At 42.0% G+C, this 19,533-nt stretch overlaps 1 protein-coding gene across 1 annotated transcript; it reads right to left on the bottom strand.

The window, feature by feature from the left end:
* Window positions 1-6,181: 6,181 nt before the first annotated feature.
* On the bottom strand, window positions 6,182-18,039 carry LOC144694243 (extracellular calcium-sensing receptor-like). Its single transcript, XM_078564587.1, has 6 exons — window positions 17,834-18,039; window positions 16,627-16,918; window positions 15,470-16,300; window positions 11,941-12,168; window positions 7,188-7,311; window positions 6,182-7,095 (listed from the first exon to the last, which is right to left on the bottom strand). Exons 1-6 carry the CDS (start codon window positions 18,037-18,039, stop codon window positions 6,182-6,184), a joined length of 2,595 nt encoding a protein of 864 aa, XP_078420713.1.
* Between the last annotated feature and the right edge of the window lie 1,494 nt (window positions 18,040-19,533).

The following is a 19,533-nucleotide window of genomic DNA, read 5'->3' as shown; positions in this document are numbered from 1 at the left end:
ATTGACAAGACAAGTAGATCAGGCTATTAAAAAACCTGCGTAAACCCATGGCTTTATAAATAAAGGCATAGGGTGCAACAGCAATGACATTATGCCAAAGGTTTATACATCATTTTTTCAGGCTTCAGCTGAAGTGTTGTATCCAATTTTAGGCCATGCATTTTAGCAAAAAATTCAAGGCCTTAGGCAGGAGGAAGAGGAGATTTTCTGGAATGGTTTCCTGGGAAAAGAATTAATTATGTGGCGGCACTAGAGAAGCTTGAATTGTTTCCTTATCACACAGAAGGTAAAATGAATAATTAACAGAGGTGTTCAAAGTTATGAAGGCTTTTGTTATATGAAATAGCAAAACAAATTGTTCGCACAGGCATAAAAACAAAAAGCTAAAAGTTACTGCGGATGCTGGAAATCCAAAACAAAAACAGAATTACCTGGAAAAACTCAGCAGGTCTGGCAGCATCGGTGGAGAAGAAAACAGTTGACGTTTCGTGTCCTCATGACCCTTTGGCAGAACTGAAGTATAGTTAGGAGAGAGATGAAATATAAGCTGCTCTAAGGTGGGGGGGCGGGGGGAGAGAGAAGTTGAGGGTGGGGTGGTTGTAGGGATAAGCAAGCAGTGATAGGAGCAGATAATCAAAAGATGTCACAGACAAAAGGATCAAAAAGGTGTTGAAGGTGGTAATATTATCTAAGAAAAGTGCTAATTAAGAATGGATGGCAGGATACTCAAGGTACAGCTCTAGTGGGGGGTGGGTGGAAAGACTAACAAAGTATTAGTTGTAGATTTAAAAATAATGGAAATAGGTGGGAAAAGAAGAATCTATATAAATTATTGAAAAAAAAAGGGGAGGGGGAAGAAACAGGGTGGGGATGGGGGGAGGGGGAGTTTAAGATCTAAAGTTGTTGAATTCAATATTCAGTCCGGAAGGCTGTAAAGTGCCCAGTCGGAAGATGAGGTGCTGTTCCTCCAGTTTGCGTTGGGCTTCACTGGAACAATGCAGCAAGCCAAGGACAGACATGTGGGCAAGAGAGCAAGGTGGAGTGTTAAAATGGCAAGCGACAGGGAGGTTTGGGTCTTTCTTGCGGACAGACCGCAGGTGTTCTGCAAAGCGGTCGCCCAGTTTGCGTTTGGTCTCTCCAATGTAGAGGAGACCGCATTGGGAGCAACGAATGCAGTAGACTAAGTTAGGGGAAATGCAAGTGAAATGGAAACCAAAGGATTCAGATTTCAGGTAATTAACAAAAGAAACAGTGGGGATATAGGGAGTTTTTTTTTTCAGCTGCGTGTTGTTAACATCTGGGATGCATTCCTTAAAGGGTGGTGGAAGCAGGTACGATGATTTCTACTGGGAAATGGCTTTACTATAGAATTATAGGAGTTATTATAGAAATTATAGCACAGAAATAGGGAGTATCACTTATACTTAAAATGGGAAAATGCAGGTTCATTGGGAAAGAACGGTAAAATGTGATAACTTGGTGGCCTTTTCAAAGAACTGGCACGGGCATAGAGCCATACAGGTCTACATCACAGAAACAGTCCCTTCAGCCCATCGAGTCTGCACCGGTCAAACAAGTACCTAACTATTACAATCCCATTTTCCAGCACTAGGCCCATAGCCTTGTATGCCATGGCTTCGCAAGTGCACATCCAAATACTTCTAAAATGTTTTGGGGGTTTCTACCTCCACCACCCTTTCAGGCAGTGAGTAACAGATTCCCACCACCCTCTGGGTGAAAAAAATCCTTCCTCACGTTCCCTCTAGACCTCCTGCTCCTTACCTTAAATCTATGCCCCTTGGTTCTTGGTCCCTCCATCAAGGGGAAATGTTCTTTTCTGTCTACATTTTATATGCCCCTCATAATTTTATACACCTCAATCATGCCCCCTCAATCTCGTCTGCTCCAGGGAAAATAACCCCAGTCTGTCCAATCTCTCCTCATAACTAAAACTCTCCAGCCCAGGTAACACCCTGGTAAATCTCCTCTGCACTCTCTCTAGTGCAATCACATTCTTCCTATAATTCAGGTTCCAGAACTGCACGCAATACTCTAGCTGTGGCCAAACCAGTGTTTTATACAGTTCCAGCATAACCTCCCTGCTCTTATATTCTATGCCTCGGCTAATAAAGGCAAGTATCCCATATGCCTTCATGACCACCTTATCTATCTGTCCCGCTACCTTAAGGGACTGGTGGACATGTACACCAAGGTTCCACTGATCCTTGGTACTTCCCAGGGTCCTACCATTCATCGTGTATTCCTGTGTCTTGTTTGTCCTGCCCAAGTGCATCACCTCACACTTATCTGGATTAAATTCGATTTGCCACTGATCAGCCCACCTGACCAGCCTTTCTATATCCTCCTGTAATCTAAGGCTATCTTCCTCACTATTTATCACCCCACCAATTTTCGTGTCACCCGCATACTTACTGATCAACCTTCCTACATCCAAGTCTAAATCATTTACATATATCACAAACAGCAGGGGACCCAACACCGATCCCTGTGGAACCCCACTGGACAAAGGCATCCAGTCACAAAAACACCCCTCGACCATCACCCTCTGCTTCCTGGCACTCAGCCAATTCTGGATCCAATTTGCCAAATTGCCTTGGATCCCATGGGCTCTTACCTTCGTTATCTGTCTCCCATGCGGGACCTTATCAAAAGCCTTGCTGAAGTCCAAGTAGACTATGCCAAATGCATTGCCCTCATCTACACACCTGATCACTCCTTCAAAAAATTTAAACAAATTAGTCAGACATGACCTCCCCTTAATAAAACCATGCTGACTGTCCTTGATTTATCCCTGCCTCTTCAAGTGTAGATTAATTCTGTCCCTCAGCATTGGTTGGAGTAGTTTCCCCACCACTGAGGTTAGACTGACTGGCCCATAGTTCCCTGGTTTATCCCTGCCACCCTTCTTGAATAACGGTACCACACTGGCTGTCCTCCAGTCCTCTGGCACCTCTCCTGTGGCCAGAGGGGCATTCAAAATTATTGCCAGCGCCCCTGCTCTCTCCTCCCTTGTCTCACTCAACTGCCTGGGATACATTTCATCTGGGCCTGGAGATTTATCTACTTTTAAGCCTGTCAGACCACCCAGAACCTGCTCCCTTTCTATGCTAATTTATTTAATTATATCACAACCCTTCTGCCTGATTTCCATACCCAAGTCCTCCCTCTCACTTGTGAACACTGACACAAAGTATTCATTTAGAACCCTACGTCTTCTGGCTGCACACACAAATTACCACTGTGGTCCTTAATGGCCCTTCTCTTTCCCTAGTTATCCTCTTACTCTTAATGTACTTGTAAAGTAACTTTGGATTTTCGTTTATTTTACCTGCCAAAGTTTTTCCATGCCCCTTTTTGCTCTCCTAATTTCCTTTTTAAGTTCCCCCCTACACATTCTATACTCCTCTAGGGGTTCTGCTGTTAGGCCATAAGCCTCCCCTTTTTTCCTTATCCAATCCTGTACATCTCTCGACATTCAGGGTTCCCTGGATTTGTTGGTCCCAGCCTTTGTCTTTACTGGAATATGTTGGCCCTGGTACTCTCCCTATGTCCTTCTTGAATGAGTCCCACTGCTCTGATGCAGGTTTACTTAAAAATAGCTGCTCCTAGTCCACCCTGGCCAAATCATATCTGGTCTTATTAAAATCGGCCTTCCCCCAATTTAGAACACTGATTTCTGGCCCATCCTTGTCCTTTTCCAAAACAACCGTGAATCTAATGGAGTTATGACCACTATCTGCAAAATGCTCCCCCACTGATACCTCTAACACTTGCCCGGCTTCATCCCCTAAAATTAAGTCCAGGACCGCCCCCTCTCTTGATTGACCTTCTACATATTGGCTTAAAAAGCTCCCCTGGATGCATTTTAAGAATTCTGCTCCCTCTAAACCTATCACAATATAACTAACCCAGTTAATGTTGGGGAAGTTGAAATCCCCCACTATTACTACCCTATTATTTTTACACTTCTTTGAAATTTGCCGACATATCTGCTCTTCTATTTCTCTCTGACTGTTTGGGGGCCTATAGCACACTCCTAGAAATGTGATTGCTCCTTTTTTGTTTTTCAGTTCTACCCATATGGCTTCATTTGAGGAGATGTCTAAGATGCCATCCCTCCTTACTGCTCTAATTGATTCCTTGATCAATATTGCGATACCCTCTCTTATTTTACCTCCTTCTCAGCCTCACCTGAAGATCCAAATCCTGGAATATTGAGCTGCCAATCCTGCCCCTCTCTCAACCATGTCTCTGTGACAGCAATGACATCATACTTCCATGTGTTAATCTGTGCCCTCAACTTATCTGCCTTATGTGTCAGACTCGTTGCATTAAAATAAATACCATCCAAACTTCCCAAACTCCCAGGTGCCTTAACTGGCCTATAATTTCTATGCCTCCCAGGCTCACTTTCACTCTCTTCTAATTTTGGTTGTGCATCTCCGCCTGCTGAACCTCCTCTCAGGATCCCATCCCACTGCCAAGTTAGTTTAAACCCTCCCCAACAGCACTAGCAAACCTCCCCACAAGGATGTTGGTCCCATTCCACCATCCACCTTGTACAGGCCCCACCGCCCCCAGAAACGGTCCTGATGTCCCAGAGATCTAAAGCCCTCCCTCCTCCACCAGCTCTCCAGCCACACATTCATCTGGACTAGCCTCCTATTTCTATACTCACTAGCACATGGCTCTGGAAGTAATCCAGAGATTACTACCTTTGGGGTTCTGTTTTTTAATCTGTTTCCTAGCTCCCTAAATTCTGCTTGCAGGACCTCATCCCTCTTTCTACATATGTCGTTGGTACCAATATGTTCCGTAATCTCTGTCTGTTTGCCCTTTCCCTTTAGAATGCCCCGCAGCTGTTCAGTGCCATCCTTGACCCTGGCGCCAGGTTGGCAACTTACTATCCTGGAGTCACGTCTATGGCTGCAGAAACGCCTGTCTGTTCCCCTTACTATCGAGTTTTCTACCACTATTGCTCTTCCCCTCTTTTTCCTCCCCCCAGTGCAGCTGAGCCACTCACAGTACCATGAACGTGGCTGCACTCCCCAGAGACGCCGTCAGTCTCACCGCTTTCCAACACAGAAAAGCGGTTCTCGAGTGAGATGCACCCTGGGGGTTTCCTGACTACCTGGCTGACATCTTTCTTCTGACTGATGGTCATTCATTCTCTCTCTGCCTGCACTTCCATAAGCTGTGGGGTGACCACGTCTAAAAATGCACTATCCATGAAATTCTCAGCCTCGCGGTTGCACCTCAGTGCTTCCAGCTGCCGCTCAAGCTCTGAAACCCGGAGCTCAAGTAGCTGCAGCTGGTGGCACTGCCTGCACACGTGGTCGGTGAGAGTGCAAGGAGAATCTAGGGCTTCCCACATGTTGCAGGCAGTACATAACATAGGACTGAGCTGCCCTGCCATGCCTCTAGTTGAAAAAAAACCTTTTCTTTAAGTTAAATACAGTAAAAAAAAAGTTAAATTATTCATGTACTTTAAAAAAAAACTAGAACCCTTACCTTTCCTTAGCTTAATCTATTTTAAACTATAGAAAAACTGGAGAAAAATCCTGACCCGCTACTCACCAATCAGCTCTCTCCTTTGTGCTGACGTCACTTTTTGAAGCTTCCCCGCACTCGCGCTGGTTCTGAATTCTCCGCCGCTCTCTCGCGCTGTCTTGTGATGTCACTCTTGTTATTTTCAACAAGGACTGACTGCAGGACACATCCCAGACTGCTTCACCCCGATGCTGACTGCTGGACACGCTTCCCAGACTCGTGGACTGAATTGTTTCGTTCTATGCGGTGTGAGCCTCAGAATGTATCATTTACGATAATAGTTAGAACAAATAACTCTCACTGATACATATAACATCATTTATAGACAGCTCTTTGCTGCTCTACTTTGTACTGGATTGAGGATATTGCACAAGGGGTAATTTCACTTAAGCTCATAAATTTATTTAGAACTGAGCAATAATCATTGATGTTTCAGAAAATTAACATTCCATATTACCGATCGTGCTTAAATCCATAAATAAATGCACTTCTCATACAATTATAGAGATTTGATGAGATTGATACTGTTGCATTCGTGTGGTTTTTTACAGGAAAAAATGACGTTCTTCATGATACTGAAATGTTTATTAAATTACGCATATTCAAACTGTTAAAGGTTTTTTGAAGGCATTTTGGACATTACATGCTTTCTCGTATTGTTTTCTGGTTTAAACAATATAATTGTGCATTTAGGAACGAAAATACAGAGAAGCAAAGCGAAGCTGGATGCCAAAATAGCAAACACTTCAGTAGCGACAGTATATTTTCCAGGAGAGCTTACATAGGCTGGAATGAATGTTATCCAAACAGCACAGAAGATAAGCATGCTAAAGGTTATACATTGGGCTTCATTGAAATTATCGGGCAGTTTCCGGGCTAAAAATGCAAGAACAAAGCAAACACAGGACAAGAATGCAATATAACCCGACACACAATAAAAGGCTGTTATAGACCCCACACGGCATTCTAAAATAATGATTTCCTTGTAATAGCTTGTGTTTTTCATTGGAAATGGTGCCGCAATACTTAGCCATACAGTGCATATAAAGCCTTGAATAAATGTGAGGCCAAATACGCCAAAACGTTGCTGTGTAGGTCCAAACCATCTCATCAGGTTGTTGTTAGGAAGTGTTGCTTGAAAGGCCATCAGTACAAGAATAGTCTTTGCCAAAATACAAGAAATGCATAAGACAAAAGTAATGCTAAATATTACACGCCGTAATATACAGGACCAAAATGAAGGTTCGCCAATAAAAGTAAGAGAGCACAGGAAGCAAAGAGTTAATGCGAAGAGAAGAAGGAAGCTCAGTTCGGAATTGTTGGCCTTCACAATGGGAGTATCCTTATGCTGAAGGAAAACGCCAGCTATTGCTATAGTTCCACAGATTCCGACCAACGCGAGTGTCACTAATACGATTCCCAAGATCTCCCCAAAATCGAGAAACTCAATTTCTTTTGCGACACATTTGTCTTTGTTCGGATTGGGCCAGTATTCCAGCGGACACTTAATGCAGTCTAAAGCATCTAGGATAAATAGTATGTGGTAAACGTTAGTCTCTCCCTTTGAGAGAATGAATGACTGGAAAGACAAACATGAAACTCACGATTTAGCGTACCTGTGGTGTTACTGAACTCGCCGTCAGCGCACTGAGCACAATCAAAACAACAGATCGGTTGCCCCTTTCTGGAGACTTTCCGTGTCCCTGGGGGACAGCTGTCGGAGCAAACTGCACGTGGAACCTGAAGAAAATTTGGCAGCAAGTGTCAAATGTACTATTACATATTAAGTCAAATACAATTAACATGTTTTAATTCCAAATATGGATTAGAAAGTAGTGTTGCACGCAACAGCATCCACCTTTTAGAAAGGTTATCACGGGAAATATCGTTCAATTAAGGATTTACAATGAAAGAAAATAAAAAAATACAGCGAAATAAAAGCCTTTGCAAGTAAATCTGAAGTATGCATTGCGATAAACGGTACGTTTGAAAATAGCATTAAATGCACCCAGGTCATAATGGTAAATATGCTATATCTATGTTCACATCGGCAACAAATTGAACAAACGGTTTTCTGCTCATTATAATTGTTTTGGAATATTTCTGCGCAATAAATTAAATACCATTCATTCTAATTTTCCGAATAACACTGAACAAATATTGAAAATGCTATTAAATGTTAACATAAACGAGAGATTGGAGGACATCCTACTCGTTTAGACTGGGAATTGATTAAGACGTAGAAGGGATAGGGAGTAGATATAATAATTATGTACTCACATTTCAAACCTATACAATTCTGAGGGGACGTGATAGGGTAGACACTGAAAGATTGTTTCCGCTATTTGGGGGATCTAAAACATGGGGGTACAGTCTCAGGATAAGAGGCGGATCATTTAGGACTTACTCCACTCGAAGGATTGTGAACCTTTGGAATTCTCTACCCCAGAGGGTTCTGGATGTTCCATTGTTGAATGTATTTGAAGATGGGATAGAGAGATGCTTGGTCTCGCAGGCAATTAAAGGATATGGGGAGCGGGTGGGAAAATGGAGTTGAAGCCCAAAATCAGCCATGATCGCAATGAATGACGGAGCAGCCTCGACGGGCCAGATGGTCATCTCCTGCTCCTATATCTTATGTTCATGTGTTCACATTGGCAGGATGTGATAAGTAATGTCACCCAGTGATCTGTAGTTGGGCCATAGCCTTCCAGGATACCTGTAAATGACTTGAATGAAGGAATAAACGGCTGCAGATCTAATTTTGTCGATGACACTTAGTTAGGTAACGCAGTAAATCGTGCGGACACGAGCAAAGTTGTTAAGGAACATTAACAGGTTAACTGAGATGGCAAAAATGTGGCAGTTGAATTTCAATGTGGGAAAGTGCGAGTTCGTCCATTTTTGATCTAAGAAAAATAGATCAGAGTATGTTCTAAAGGGCAAGGCACCAGGAACTGTAAATCGGCAAAGAGTTTTAAAGGCCCAGGTACAAAAGTGTCCAAGAGTTCGTGGATAGGTACAAAAGTAATTAAAATGCTAATGAATGATTGGCCTTTATCTCAAGAGGCATGGAATACATTGGGTTAGAAGCTCTGTTACAGCTGTACAGATCTCTGCTTAACCCCATTAGGATCAATGCATTCAGTTCTGGGCATTACATAAAAGGAAGGTTCTCTTATGGTGTTTGGGGAAGTGCAATGTAGACTCGCCAGAACTATAGCAGGTCGAAAAGGATTACAATTTGAGGACAGGTTGCTTGTCATCACTTGAATATAGAAGATTCAGGGCTATCCAATAGGACCGTATACGGTGGTTAAACGATTTGATAAGATGTATACTGTGGGACTATTTCTTCTGGTTTGGAAGTCTAGAAAAACCATATATTTGGAGCAATGCCGTTCAGGGTTGATGTCAGAAAGAACTTCTTCATACAGAAGGTAGTGAAAATCTTTAACTCCCTCCCAAATAAATTTTGAGGCTAGGTCAATTTAAATTTTTAACACTGAGATTAATAGGTTGTTTCCATGACAGAGTAATATGATTTAGGGAGCGAAGGCAGGTTTATCAGCCATGATATAATTGAATTGTAGAAAAGCCTTGGGTGACTGCATGACCTACTCATGTTACTGTCTACCCAAGAAATATTTTAGGTGCGCAGTCATATGTAAACCAAAGTAACAATTTGAAATAACATAGCGTCTTTCACATCTGTGAACATCTCAGAATGTTCGGAAGCGAATGCAAAACGTTTTTAAAATTATTTTGTAAGTACAGCATTAGCTAGTTTAAATGAAATAAATGTTGAGGGTTATTTTAATTTAGTAGACCCTAATGCATTTCTACAGTTGCAGCTTCAACAATAATAGAATATGACTAGGACGACTATGACAATTGAATCATATATGTCTCAGCTTTGTAGCTCTGAATGATACAATTATTCGAAAAATTATTGAATATAAATTGATTTGAACATAATGCATCCTGTATGATCTGAAGCGGTGGTGCAGAGTCTTATGTGCAAATGGAATGCAGCGTTTGCCAACAGAACGCCTGTGACTCAAGTTCAAAGTACTCTACTGAGCCTGAGAGCCTGAGGACATCACGATGCCTTGCCAGTAACTATAAAATGACATATTCCTCCTTTTTTACTTAAATCCATACCCTACTTCTTTCGTTCTTCACGGCTGTATTGCTTTCTGATTAAAATGTTCACCATAGATTAACCGTTTGAAGGAGATATATGCAATGCTTTCATTCATTTCATCTCACTTGCTGAACTATCTTCAAATTTGCAGATGACACAAAGCTGGATGGGAGGGTGAGCTGTGAGGAGGATGCAGAGATGCTTCAGTGTGAGTTGGACAAGCTGAGTGAGTGGGAAAATGCATGGCAGATACAGTGTAATGTGGATAAATGTGAGGTTATCCATTTTGGTAGCAAAAACACGAAGGCAGATTATTATCTGAAAGGCTGTAAATTGAGAAAGGGGAATGTGCAACAAGACCTGGGTGTCCTTGTACACCAGTGGCTGAAGGTAAGTATGCAGGTGCAGCAGGCGGTAAAGAAAGCAAAAAAGTGGCCTTCATAGCCAGAGGATTCGAGTACAGGAACAGGGATGTCTTGCTGCAATTGTACAGGGCCTTGGTGAGACCACACCTGGAATATTGTGTGCAGTTTTGGTCTCCTTATCTGAGGAAGGATGTACTTGCTATAGAGGGAGTGCAGCGAAGGTTTACCAAACTGATTCCTGGGATGGCGGGACTGACATATGAGGAGAGATTGAGTCGATTAGGATTATATTCGCTGGAGTTCAGGAGAATGAGGGGAGATCTCGTAGAAACCTATAAAATTCTAACAGGACTAGACAGGGGAGATGTAGGAAGGATGTTCCCGATGGTGGGGGAGTCCAGAACCAGGGTTCACAGTCTGAGGATAGGGGGTAGACCATTCAGGACTGAGATGAGGAGAAGTTTCTTCACCCAGAGAGTGGGGAGCCCGTGGAATTCGTTACTACAGAAAGTAGTTGAGACCAAAACATTGTATGCTTTCAAGAGGGAGTTAGATATAGCTCTTGGGGCGAAAGGGATCAAAGGATATGGGGAGAAAGCGGGAGCAGGGTATTGAGTGGATGATCGGCAATGATCATAAAGAATGACGGAGCAGGTCGAAGGGCCGAATGGCCTACTCCTGCTCCTAGTTTCTATTTTTCTTTGTTCTATCTGATCATAATAGCAATCCTGAAGCTTCTAACCAATCGAAATCAACGAAGTTAGTTTTTATATTCAAATTCGCCTGTGTAGTATGATAACATGTATTTCTCGAATGAATTTATTGTAACTTCATCATATGCCTTAGCAGTGAAATATAAACGCGTGAGATCACTACAGTGTAATGAGCTGCTTTCCTTCGTTAAGAAGAGCCTTAGTTTCAACAAAATAAAAGGACATAATCCAAATGCTGGATATCTGAAATAGAAATTGTAAATTCAAGTAATACGCAATAGGACAGTAAATTTCTGTAAAGAGCAAACACAAGTCTGCAGAAAAAATGACATGTCGAGAGATCATGACGAATTTTCTATTTCTCTTTTTCTTTTACAGATTCTGATTGGCCTGCTGTGTATTTTCCACTTTTTAATCTCCACCTGGGCACATCGGTTCCGACTGTGATGGTATTTTTTTAAATTACAAGTTACTCCTTCTTCTGATAATAGGCTTACTTGAAAGACCAGCATCTATTGCATAGGACATGTTACTCTTGAGAAGGTGATAGCAAGCCAATTTCTTGTGGGATTGCAGTCTACCTGGTGATGGTGCTCGCTCGGGGATGATAGTGGGACGTTCCAGATCTTTGACTCACTGACGGTGATGAAATAACGATATATACTAAAGTTAGGCTGGTGTCTGACTTAGAGAGCAACTTGCAAGTGATTTTTTTTCACATGGGCCTGCCGCTCTTGTCCTTCTAGGTGGCAGTCAAGGGTCTGGGAGGTTCAGCATTGTTTAATTTAGTTGGGCCGTTTTGCAAATATTGAATACCAAGTTAAACTGCAATTATAGTAAACGAAGGAAGAATTTTTTTTGTCTACTATTATCCTCCTGGAAAGTATGCAGATATATTCGGGTTAGGGCCATTAGCACGGAAGTAAGAGTTTAATTGTACTGGTGCAATTTAGATCCAAGTCGCCAGATAGAAGGCAGAATATTAGCAGGATATTGTGCCAAATACCATAACATTCAACTATATGCTGCATGTTAACAAAATCAACTGTAACTTACATTTTTACGGTTGTTTGTAGCAAACTAGACTTGAATAAGCAGACAGTTACCATTGTGAGGAATGTAGTTATGATGTTGATAAACGTACCTTGTTATTTCCGTCATTCCACACAATAGCTTCTTTATTTAGGGCGATTGACTGGCCGGAAGTTACAGAAGCATCGTAATAGCCAACAGTTACCACAACTGGGTAACCATGGTTATTGACTTGCCAGTTTATCAAGTCATACATAGCAACTGGATCTCCATTAGAATCAAAGTAGATTTTATCGCCAGAACTAGTTGTGAAATTAACTGACTGCATATAATGAAGGAGCTGCAAAACAGAAGGCGGAGGGGCATGTTAGTGGGGTGGTGAAAAAGGCATATGTTGCACTTGCCTTTAACAGTCGAGGCATAGATTACAAAAGTAGGGAGGTCATGTTGGGGTTTTATGGAACCTTGGTGAGGCCACAGCTGGAGTACTGTGTGCATTCTGGTCGCCACATTATAGGAAGGATGTGATTGCACTGGAGGGGGTGCAGAGGAGATTCACCAGAATGTTGCCTGGGATGAAACATTTAAGTTATGAAGAGAGGTTGGATAGACTTGGGTTGTTTTTGTTGGAGCAGAGAAGACTGAGAGGCGACCTGTTCAAGGTGTACAAGATTATGAGGGGCATGGACAGGGTTGATAGGGAGCAGCTGTTCCCCTTCGTTGAAGGGTCAGTCACAATGGGGACACAAGTTCAAGGTGAGGTTCAGGGGGGATGCGAAGAAAAACTTTTTACCCAGAGGATGGTGACGGTCTGGAATGCGCTGCCTGGAAGGGTGGTGGAGGTGGGTTGTCGCCCATCCTTTAAAAAGTACCTGGATGAGAACTTGGCACGTCATAACATTCAAGGCTATGGGCCAAGTGCTGGTAAATGGGATTAGGTAGGTAGGTCAGGTGTTTCTCAAATGTCCGTGCAGACTCGATGGGCCGAAGGGCTTCTTCTGCGCTGTGTGATTCTGTGATTCAGTAGAACATGTATTACTTGATTGAGAATGAGGCACACATTTACATTTTTGTATTGCAAGATAAAAATGCCAAACTTGAGCACTATATCCAGATAAAATATAATAAGGTCGGTGATGTCATTGTACTAACATAAAGTAAAGGGAAATGAGAAAGCCCATCAGAGCCATCAATATTCAAGATAAAATCAATGTACATTAAAAATACTGAGTTGCCATCGACAGGTAACTCTGTTCTAAACTCAATGGGCTCTAGTAGATTTGGCAAGTAGAAATAACTTCTGAAAACATTTCTCTTCTAAATGTTATGTTTCTCTATAAATATCACTATCATCTCTTTCAGGACACTCTCTAGAATTACATAGAAATTATAGCACAGAAACATGAAATTAGTTCCAACTGATCCTGCCGGTATTTATGCTTCATGTGAGCATCATTCCACTTCGCTTTATCTACCCTTAGCAGCATAACTTTCCATTCCGATTTCCAAGGTGGCAAATGGCACCAAATTCGGAAATGCTGTAAAAGGGGATGATGCTATTATCAACCTTCAGGAGAACATAGGCTGGCGAATCACAGAGTGATTGCAGCACGGAAGGAGACCATTCGCCACATTGTGTTCGTGCGGGTCCTCCGCAAGAGCAGCTCAACTAGTCCCACTTTTCTGCCATCTCCCCATAGCCCTGCAGTTTATCTTTCTCTTCACGTGCTTATCCAATCCCCTTTTGCAAGCCCCAAACTCCTTTAGGTACATGCTCTTCGCATTTTGGTTCCCAACACTATTTACCTCCCTCTCCTGTTCTCTGACTCCCGCTGTCATTTCACCTGTTGGTTTGCGGCATTGCTTTTCCTTGGATTCAATCTCCAAAATAGGAAATTTAGCTCTGAGAAGTGTGAGGAGATTAACTTTGCCTGGAAGATGAGGGGAGGCTATCTACATTTCTTGAACGGAGGCCCAACTAGTCTCCACTGGGTTGATACTCAAATACTTACCTTAACCTGAAGTAGGAGGTCAGGAAATCCAGTTCCCGGCGAGCCTCAGGCCTTCCGCGCATTCGCCAGCCGGGAAATTGCCGCGCATGTGCAGCTCCTGTCTATTACGTTCTTTGGGCTGGGAACCAGCCCTTCACGCCTACGCAGAGGAAAAAAAACAATGCGGAAAAACAGGTCTGGAGACCTGATAACGGAGCGCCATTGTGTTAAATGTGTCCCAGGGAGAAGGACACGGAAGGGGAACAGGGAGAGGACTCAGAAGAAAGTGTCAGGCAGGGATAAAGACAGGGATCAGAAAGAGGTCCCAGAAGGCAAGTTGAAAGAAAATAGCAGAGCAATAGACTCCGAGCTAAAGAGAGAGCTGCGAGGAACAGGCTTGAGAGAAGCCCTGGAGATCTGAGGGGGCAACTGAAGGTTGGCGACTCCGTACTGTGGGCTTTTTAGAGCAGCAGGTGTTCTGCTTGGTATACCTGATGGTCTGAAATTGTGCTTGGAAGGTGAAGTTTGAGTGCGCTCAGAGATCCAGGGGAAAGGAATCTCAGAAGGCGGGATTGAAACTGCGTGGTGGGCCACTGTTGCAGCTGTCTGAGTGGGAGTGATGTTTGGAGAGAATTCCAAGGCAAGTTCCTCCAATGTGGAGATTGGACACCCTTGTGAGAAAGACAAAGTTTCATTGAGACTGGTTGGATCACAATGTGACAAACATTTTTTTTGGGGTGGAGGGCGGGGGGAGGGGGGGTGGTGGTTTGTTGAGCTTTGGCCACATCTGTCATTTACTTTGGAGCGTCCTGTGCCTAATCAAAGTTCACCTGTTAATTCACATGTACCTCATACTTACCCTGAACATTAGAGTATATGTTAGATATTGTAAATTGTTTTATCATTCCGAATTTGTATGTGTCAGTAAAGATATTGTTGGGGTGAAGGAATAAGTAATATTTGAATCATCTTTTTGTATTTGTATTGAGATTTTACAACCTTTCCATCTGGCGTAATATAGTTCAATTTCCTTGTTTCATAAATATTTCATTACTTGTGTTAAAAGTTCATCAGTGGACTCCTGTGAATTTGTTCAATAAATTTCCTCAATGGTTTCTAAATAAAAGTTAGGACCATTCAAGCCAGGTTTCACTCTGGGATCGGACTTGCTCAATATTAACATCAGCTGGGAGCATACCACCATCCACTAATACCTCCCTCTGTCTGCTTAAAGTTTCTCTCACATTGACATGTTTTGATAGATTAATGAAGATCATTTTTCTCCAATGGCAGAATTGCCTGCAACCAAACAACAGTTGGAAGGTGATTGACAAAGCGATCAGAAGCGACATTATAGGAAAAGATAAGTGGCAATTCGTTATGATCAGGAATGTATTGTCTGAAAATGTGGCAGAAGCAAAGTCAAAGGCAATTTTTATAAAGGAATCCATAAGGACTTGAAAGGGCGGGGGGGGGGGGGGCGTGGGAGGCAAAATGCAAAATGGCAAAGCAGCGTGATTATAAGAAAGCTCTTTCAAGGAGATGTCACAGGAAAAATGGCCAAACGGTCTACTTCTCTTCTGTATCATTTCACAACTAGAAATGTGAGCAAAAATATTACAGGGCATTTTACATTTGTCATCTTCTTACCTGCCACGGTTCATAAGTAGAAATGTGCGCACACGTGCCATTTGTAAACGGCCCTTTTCCATCTTCACAGGCAAGCATTTCATGCACTGCATGGGCGAAGACGTAGACTGCTTTATATACGTTAGAGGAACTCCCATCCATGGTTATATCAGAATAAGCATTGTTTACTCCGTGTAAAGATTCATGGCCCGTACATTGAGGATTTTCAGGAACAACATCTGATTTAACTTTGTTTCCTGACAGGAGCGTGCACTTGAATGTTGTTTCCCAAAATTCTGCCATCAAACTATTGCCTGGGTAGGTAGATGGGTGAACCTGAAGAAGAAAGTCTCGCAATCCCAACACTTCTGCCACATGGACGGCAGGCCCTATTGTCCCAGTAAGGAATTTGGTACTTTCCCCTGGAGTCAGTAGTTCCGCTGTAACCCAAGCCTCACTTCCTATCCACTGTATACCCGTCACGTTTTGACGTACGATTTCTCTCAGCAAAATCCGCATTTCTCCTGTGGCTGAAAATGCGACTATTACCTTTGTTGTTGACTTTTTGATAACCTGAACAATCTCTGTTACTTTCTCCTGCGGGTCGGTTCTCGAAAACGATACTGAGAAAGCCACGCAAATTCCCAATTTTTCAATGTCTTCCATAAAAGCTTCCATTCCAAAATTACCGTAGTCATTGTTGCTCCTAACGGCTCCGATCCATGTCCATCCAAAAGTTTTAACAAGCTGAGCCAAAAGTTTGGACTGATAGTAATCACTTGGTATTGTTCTATAAAAGGCCGGGTATTCCTGTCTATTACTGAGACACGCACACGTGGAAAAGTAACTAATCTGTTGTATAACAAAATGCCAATAGGTCATACACAATAGAAATCAAGGTAGATACAGATTACTGAATGCAATACTACCTAAACCGACGGTACAAGGTTGAAAATAATTGCGTTGAAATCCTAATCCCATTAGTTCATGAAACCAACATGTATTTATTTAAAATAAAATGTAAACGTTTGTAATATTTAAGACATTCAACGCATGCATTAATGAAACACTTGCCCTGTTGTTTCCCTGTAATAGCATAACGCTAAATATAATTCAATCGGCTATTGCTGTACGATATATGTTTGGCGCGGAATGCCCCCATTAAACTTCGCGCTTACCAATGGCATTCTAAATGGACCAATAGTCCTTGCTATTGCGATGGATTGGGAGGATTCACTGCCCCCAACTATCGCCAAGACATTGGGAAGACCTTTACAATCACTGGCAGAAATCATTTCTTCCATTCCATTCGCAAGAGTCAGGGCTGCCTTGGTAGCGATTGTAGGTGAAGAACAGTCATCGAGAATTTTGTAGCCAATTGTAATATTCGAAAGTAGAGTACGGCTCCTATTTATTTCCTCTATGGCAAAAATCATAGTCTGCACATGGCGAAAGGATCTGAAATTAAAACTATAGAGTGCAAAGTATTAGTTGATACGCATGTACACACGCTTTCTTTCATTATACTATTTCGCATAATCCTAACATTTGCCTAACTATTGGTTGCAATTTACGCCACAACCTCACTAGCTATGAGGTTATTTGAAGTAGTCCACAAAAATCCGGTTTATTAGGTTATATAATAACGACGTTAAGCAATTATATCGGCCATGGTAAGGTGCGGTTTATCGTATATATTAACACTGTATCGCCAAATAGACCGCCTATATTTGTTTATTGCATTCTGATAGAAGTGTGTAAAAAAAAACAACTTCGAAGCACCCAGAGACACAAGAGCAGCAAAATATCGCATGTGCTGTAACGTAGGATTCCTCATTCCTTCAGTTTCATCATCTATTATAGTTCCTGTTATTTCAATAAAATTCTGATTTAAAACGACTGATTTCTATTGCGTTTTTAATTTAGTTTTTTCATCATTGATCTGATTTCTTTTATTCTCTCTTCGAAGCATATCTTACTCCATTCATTCTTACTCCTGATTTAATTTAAGTAGGTTCAAATCCTCATACATGGTGCACCTGTTTTTAGGCTCTCTTCTGTTATCGACTCTGCTATTATGTGTGTTAACTCTCAATTCTTTTCCCAGTTCTGAACAAAGTTTTTTTTTCTCTATCAACATAAACCTGTTTTTCTTCTACATACATAGATGCGAACCTATTCTCGGTCGGTCCGTCGGTAGGTAGGTAGATAATCTATCAATACAGGCAAGTAAATACATCAGATCGGCATTACAATCAAATAAAGCAAATGGTGCGCTCAACGTTCAAAATCAATTTAAATGCTTTTGAGTAGCAACATTAGCAACAATACCGATTTAAATATATGTCGGCAGACACAGGCACATGCAAGAGAAGTTGAACTAACCCTTTGCATCTTGTTTGCTCTGGAGCTTGTTCAAAGTGACGACTACTTTCAAATCTGTGTAAATGAACGTTAAACATTCCGCCAAGGATGATATCCCCGGCTTTACTGATACCTGGCAAGTTAAAGTTTCCTTGTAGTTGGCAGGTTGTTTGGTTAGTCGCTGTTACAGAAGCCGTGAATATGCGCCAGAGCAGGAAGGGATGCATCATGATGCTTTTTAACGGGTAACTTATTCAATTCGCCTCGACATGGAAGCGTTCTTTTACTTGGGAATGTATGTGCACATTTATACGCATCTTGGTTTACCCGCGAGGTTGCTGAGTAATAACGCCTTGGATCAGGCGAAAGAAATGCAAAGGATATGTGTCAACAAATCTCTCCCGAGAATAATGCGTCAACACATGATTTTCCATTATGCCTGAGGAAATCAAAATATCCTTCAATCTGTCTGTTGCTGACACCGGCTCAATGCTTTAATTACGCTCATTGTAAAGGAAAAAATAAAACTGAGTATATAAATTTTTAGATGAGCTCTCCTGGGTACGGGAAGCATTGAATCCTGTTAAATACAACAACATTCAATGATTTTAACCCGCAATCTAATCGGACAAAACAAGAGTTAATAAGTGAAAATTATTCATACCTAAATTTGTATGTTGAAAACACTCAGATACTCCGGATAAAAATCTGGCAGTGATCAGAGAAGGGAAATTCAGGAATCGGTGGAGCAGATTTTGCAGTTATTAGAAAATAAATCAGTACATTAACTAACTTAAGTGATACTGGGTGCGATGCACAACAATTTGTCAAAATATTTGCTTCAAAACAACAGCAGCAAAAAATAATTCCAGATCCAACCTAGGTTCAATATGGACGATCAAAGGGTAAGAATTCATCTCGTTGCTGTGAGCAGGGTGCTAAACATTTTATCAAAGGTTGAACAGTTGGGCCTATACCCATTGGAGTTTAGAAGAACGAGAGGTGATCTTATTGAAATCTATAGGATCCTGAAAGGATTTGATATGGTAGATATTAGGAGGATGTTTCGATTTGTGGGTGAGACTGCAACCAGGGTATATGGTTTAAGAAGAAGAGATCTACCAGTTAAGACGGAGATGAGGAGATATTTTTCTCTTAAATGCCGTTAATATGTGGAATTCTCTTCTCAAGAAAGCAGTGGAGGCTCAGTTATTGATTCCATTCAAGCCAGACTTCGATAGATTTTTATTGGACAACGTAGCCAAGGGTTAGGGGGCTTAGACGGCAAAGTGGAGTTCAGACCACAACCAGGTGAGCCATTATCTTACTGAATGGCAGAGCAGGCTCGAAGGGCTGAATGGCCTACTCCTGCTCCTATGCCCTATGTTCCTGTGTTCCAATGTTACAATTCTGACAGCAGACACTTAACTAACATCCAGTGGTCCTTCGTGTAACTAACATTGGAGATACTGGGGCAGAACTGTGGCCACATTTGCTTGCGTAAGAACAGACATCGCAGTAAATGTATGGGATAAATTCTTCTAGTGGGGTTCTCTCAAAAACCCAACGGAAAAGCCGTTTGTGGCATTTATTTTTATGGGGGGTGGTGGGTGGGGGAGGAGGATTCCCTTGACTCTACAAAGCTCCTTATGCCAAACGAGCAGGAACCCCTCCATGGATAGTCATATTTTTGTTTCATGTTCACCAATCAATATTTGCAT

Source organism: Cetorhinus maximus, chromosome 19 (assembly GCF_964194155.1).
Source record: "Cetorhinus maximus chromosome 19, sCetMax3.hap1.1, whole genome shotgun sequence".
Taxonomy (NCBI): Eukaryota; Metazoa; Chordata; class Chondrichthyes; order Lamniformes; family Cetorhinidae; genus Cetorhinus; species Cetorhinus maximus.
Note: the sequence above shows the minus strand (reverse complement) of the source record. Positions and strands in the feature narration are given on the sequence as shown.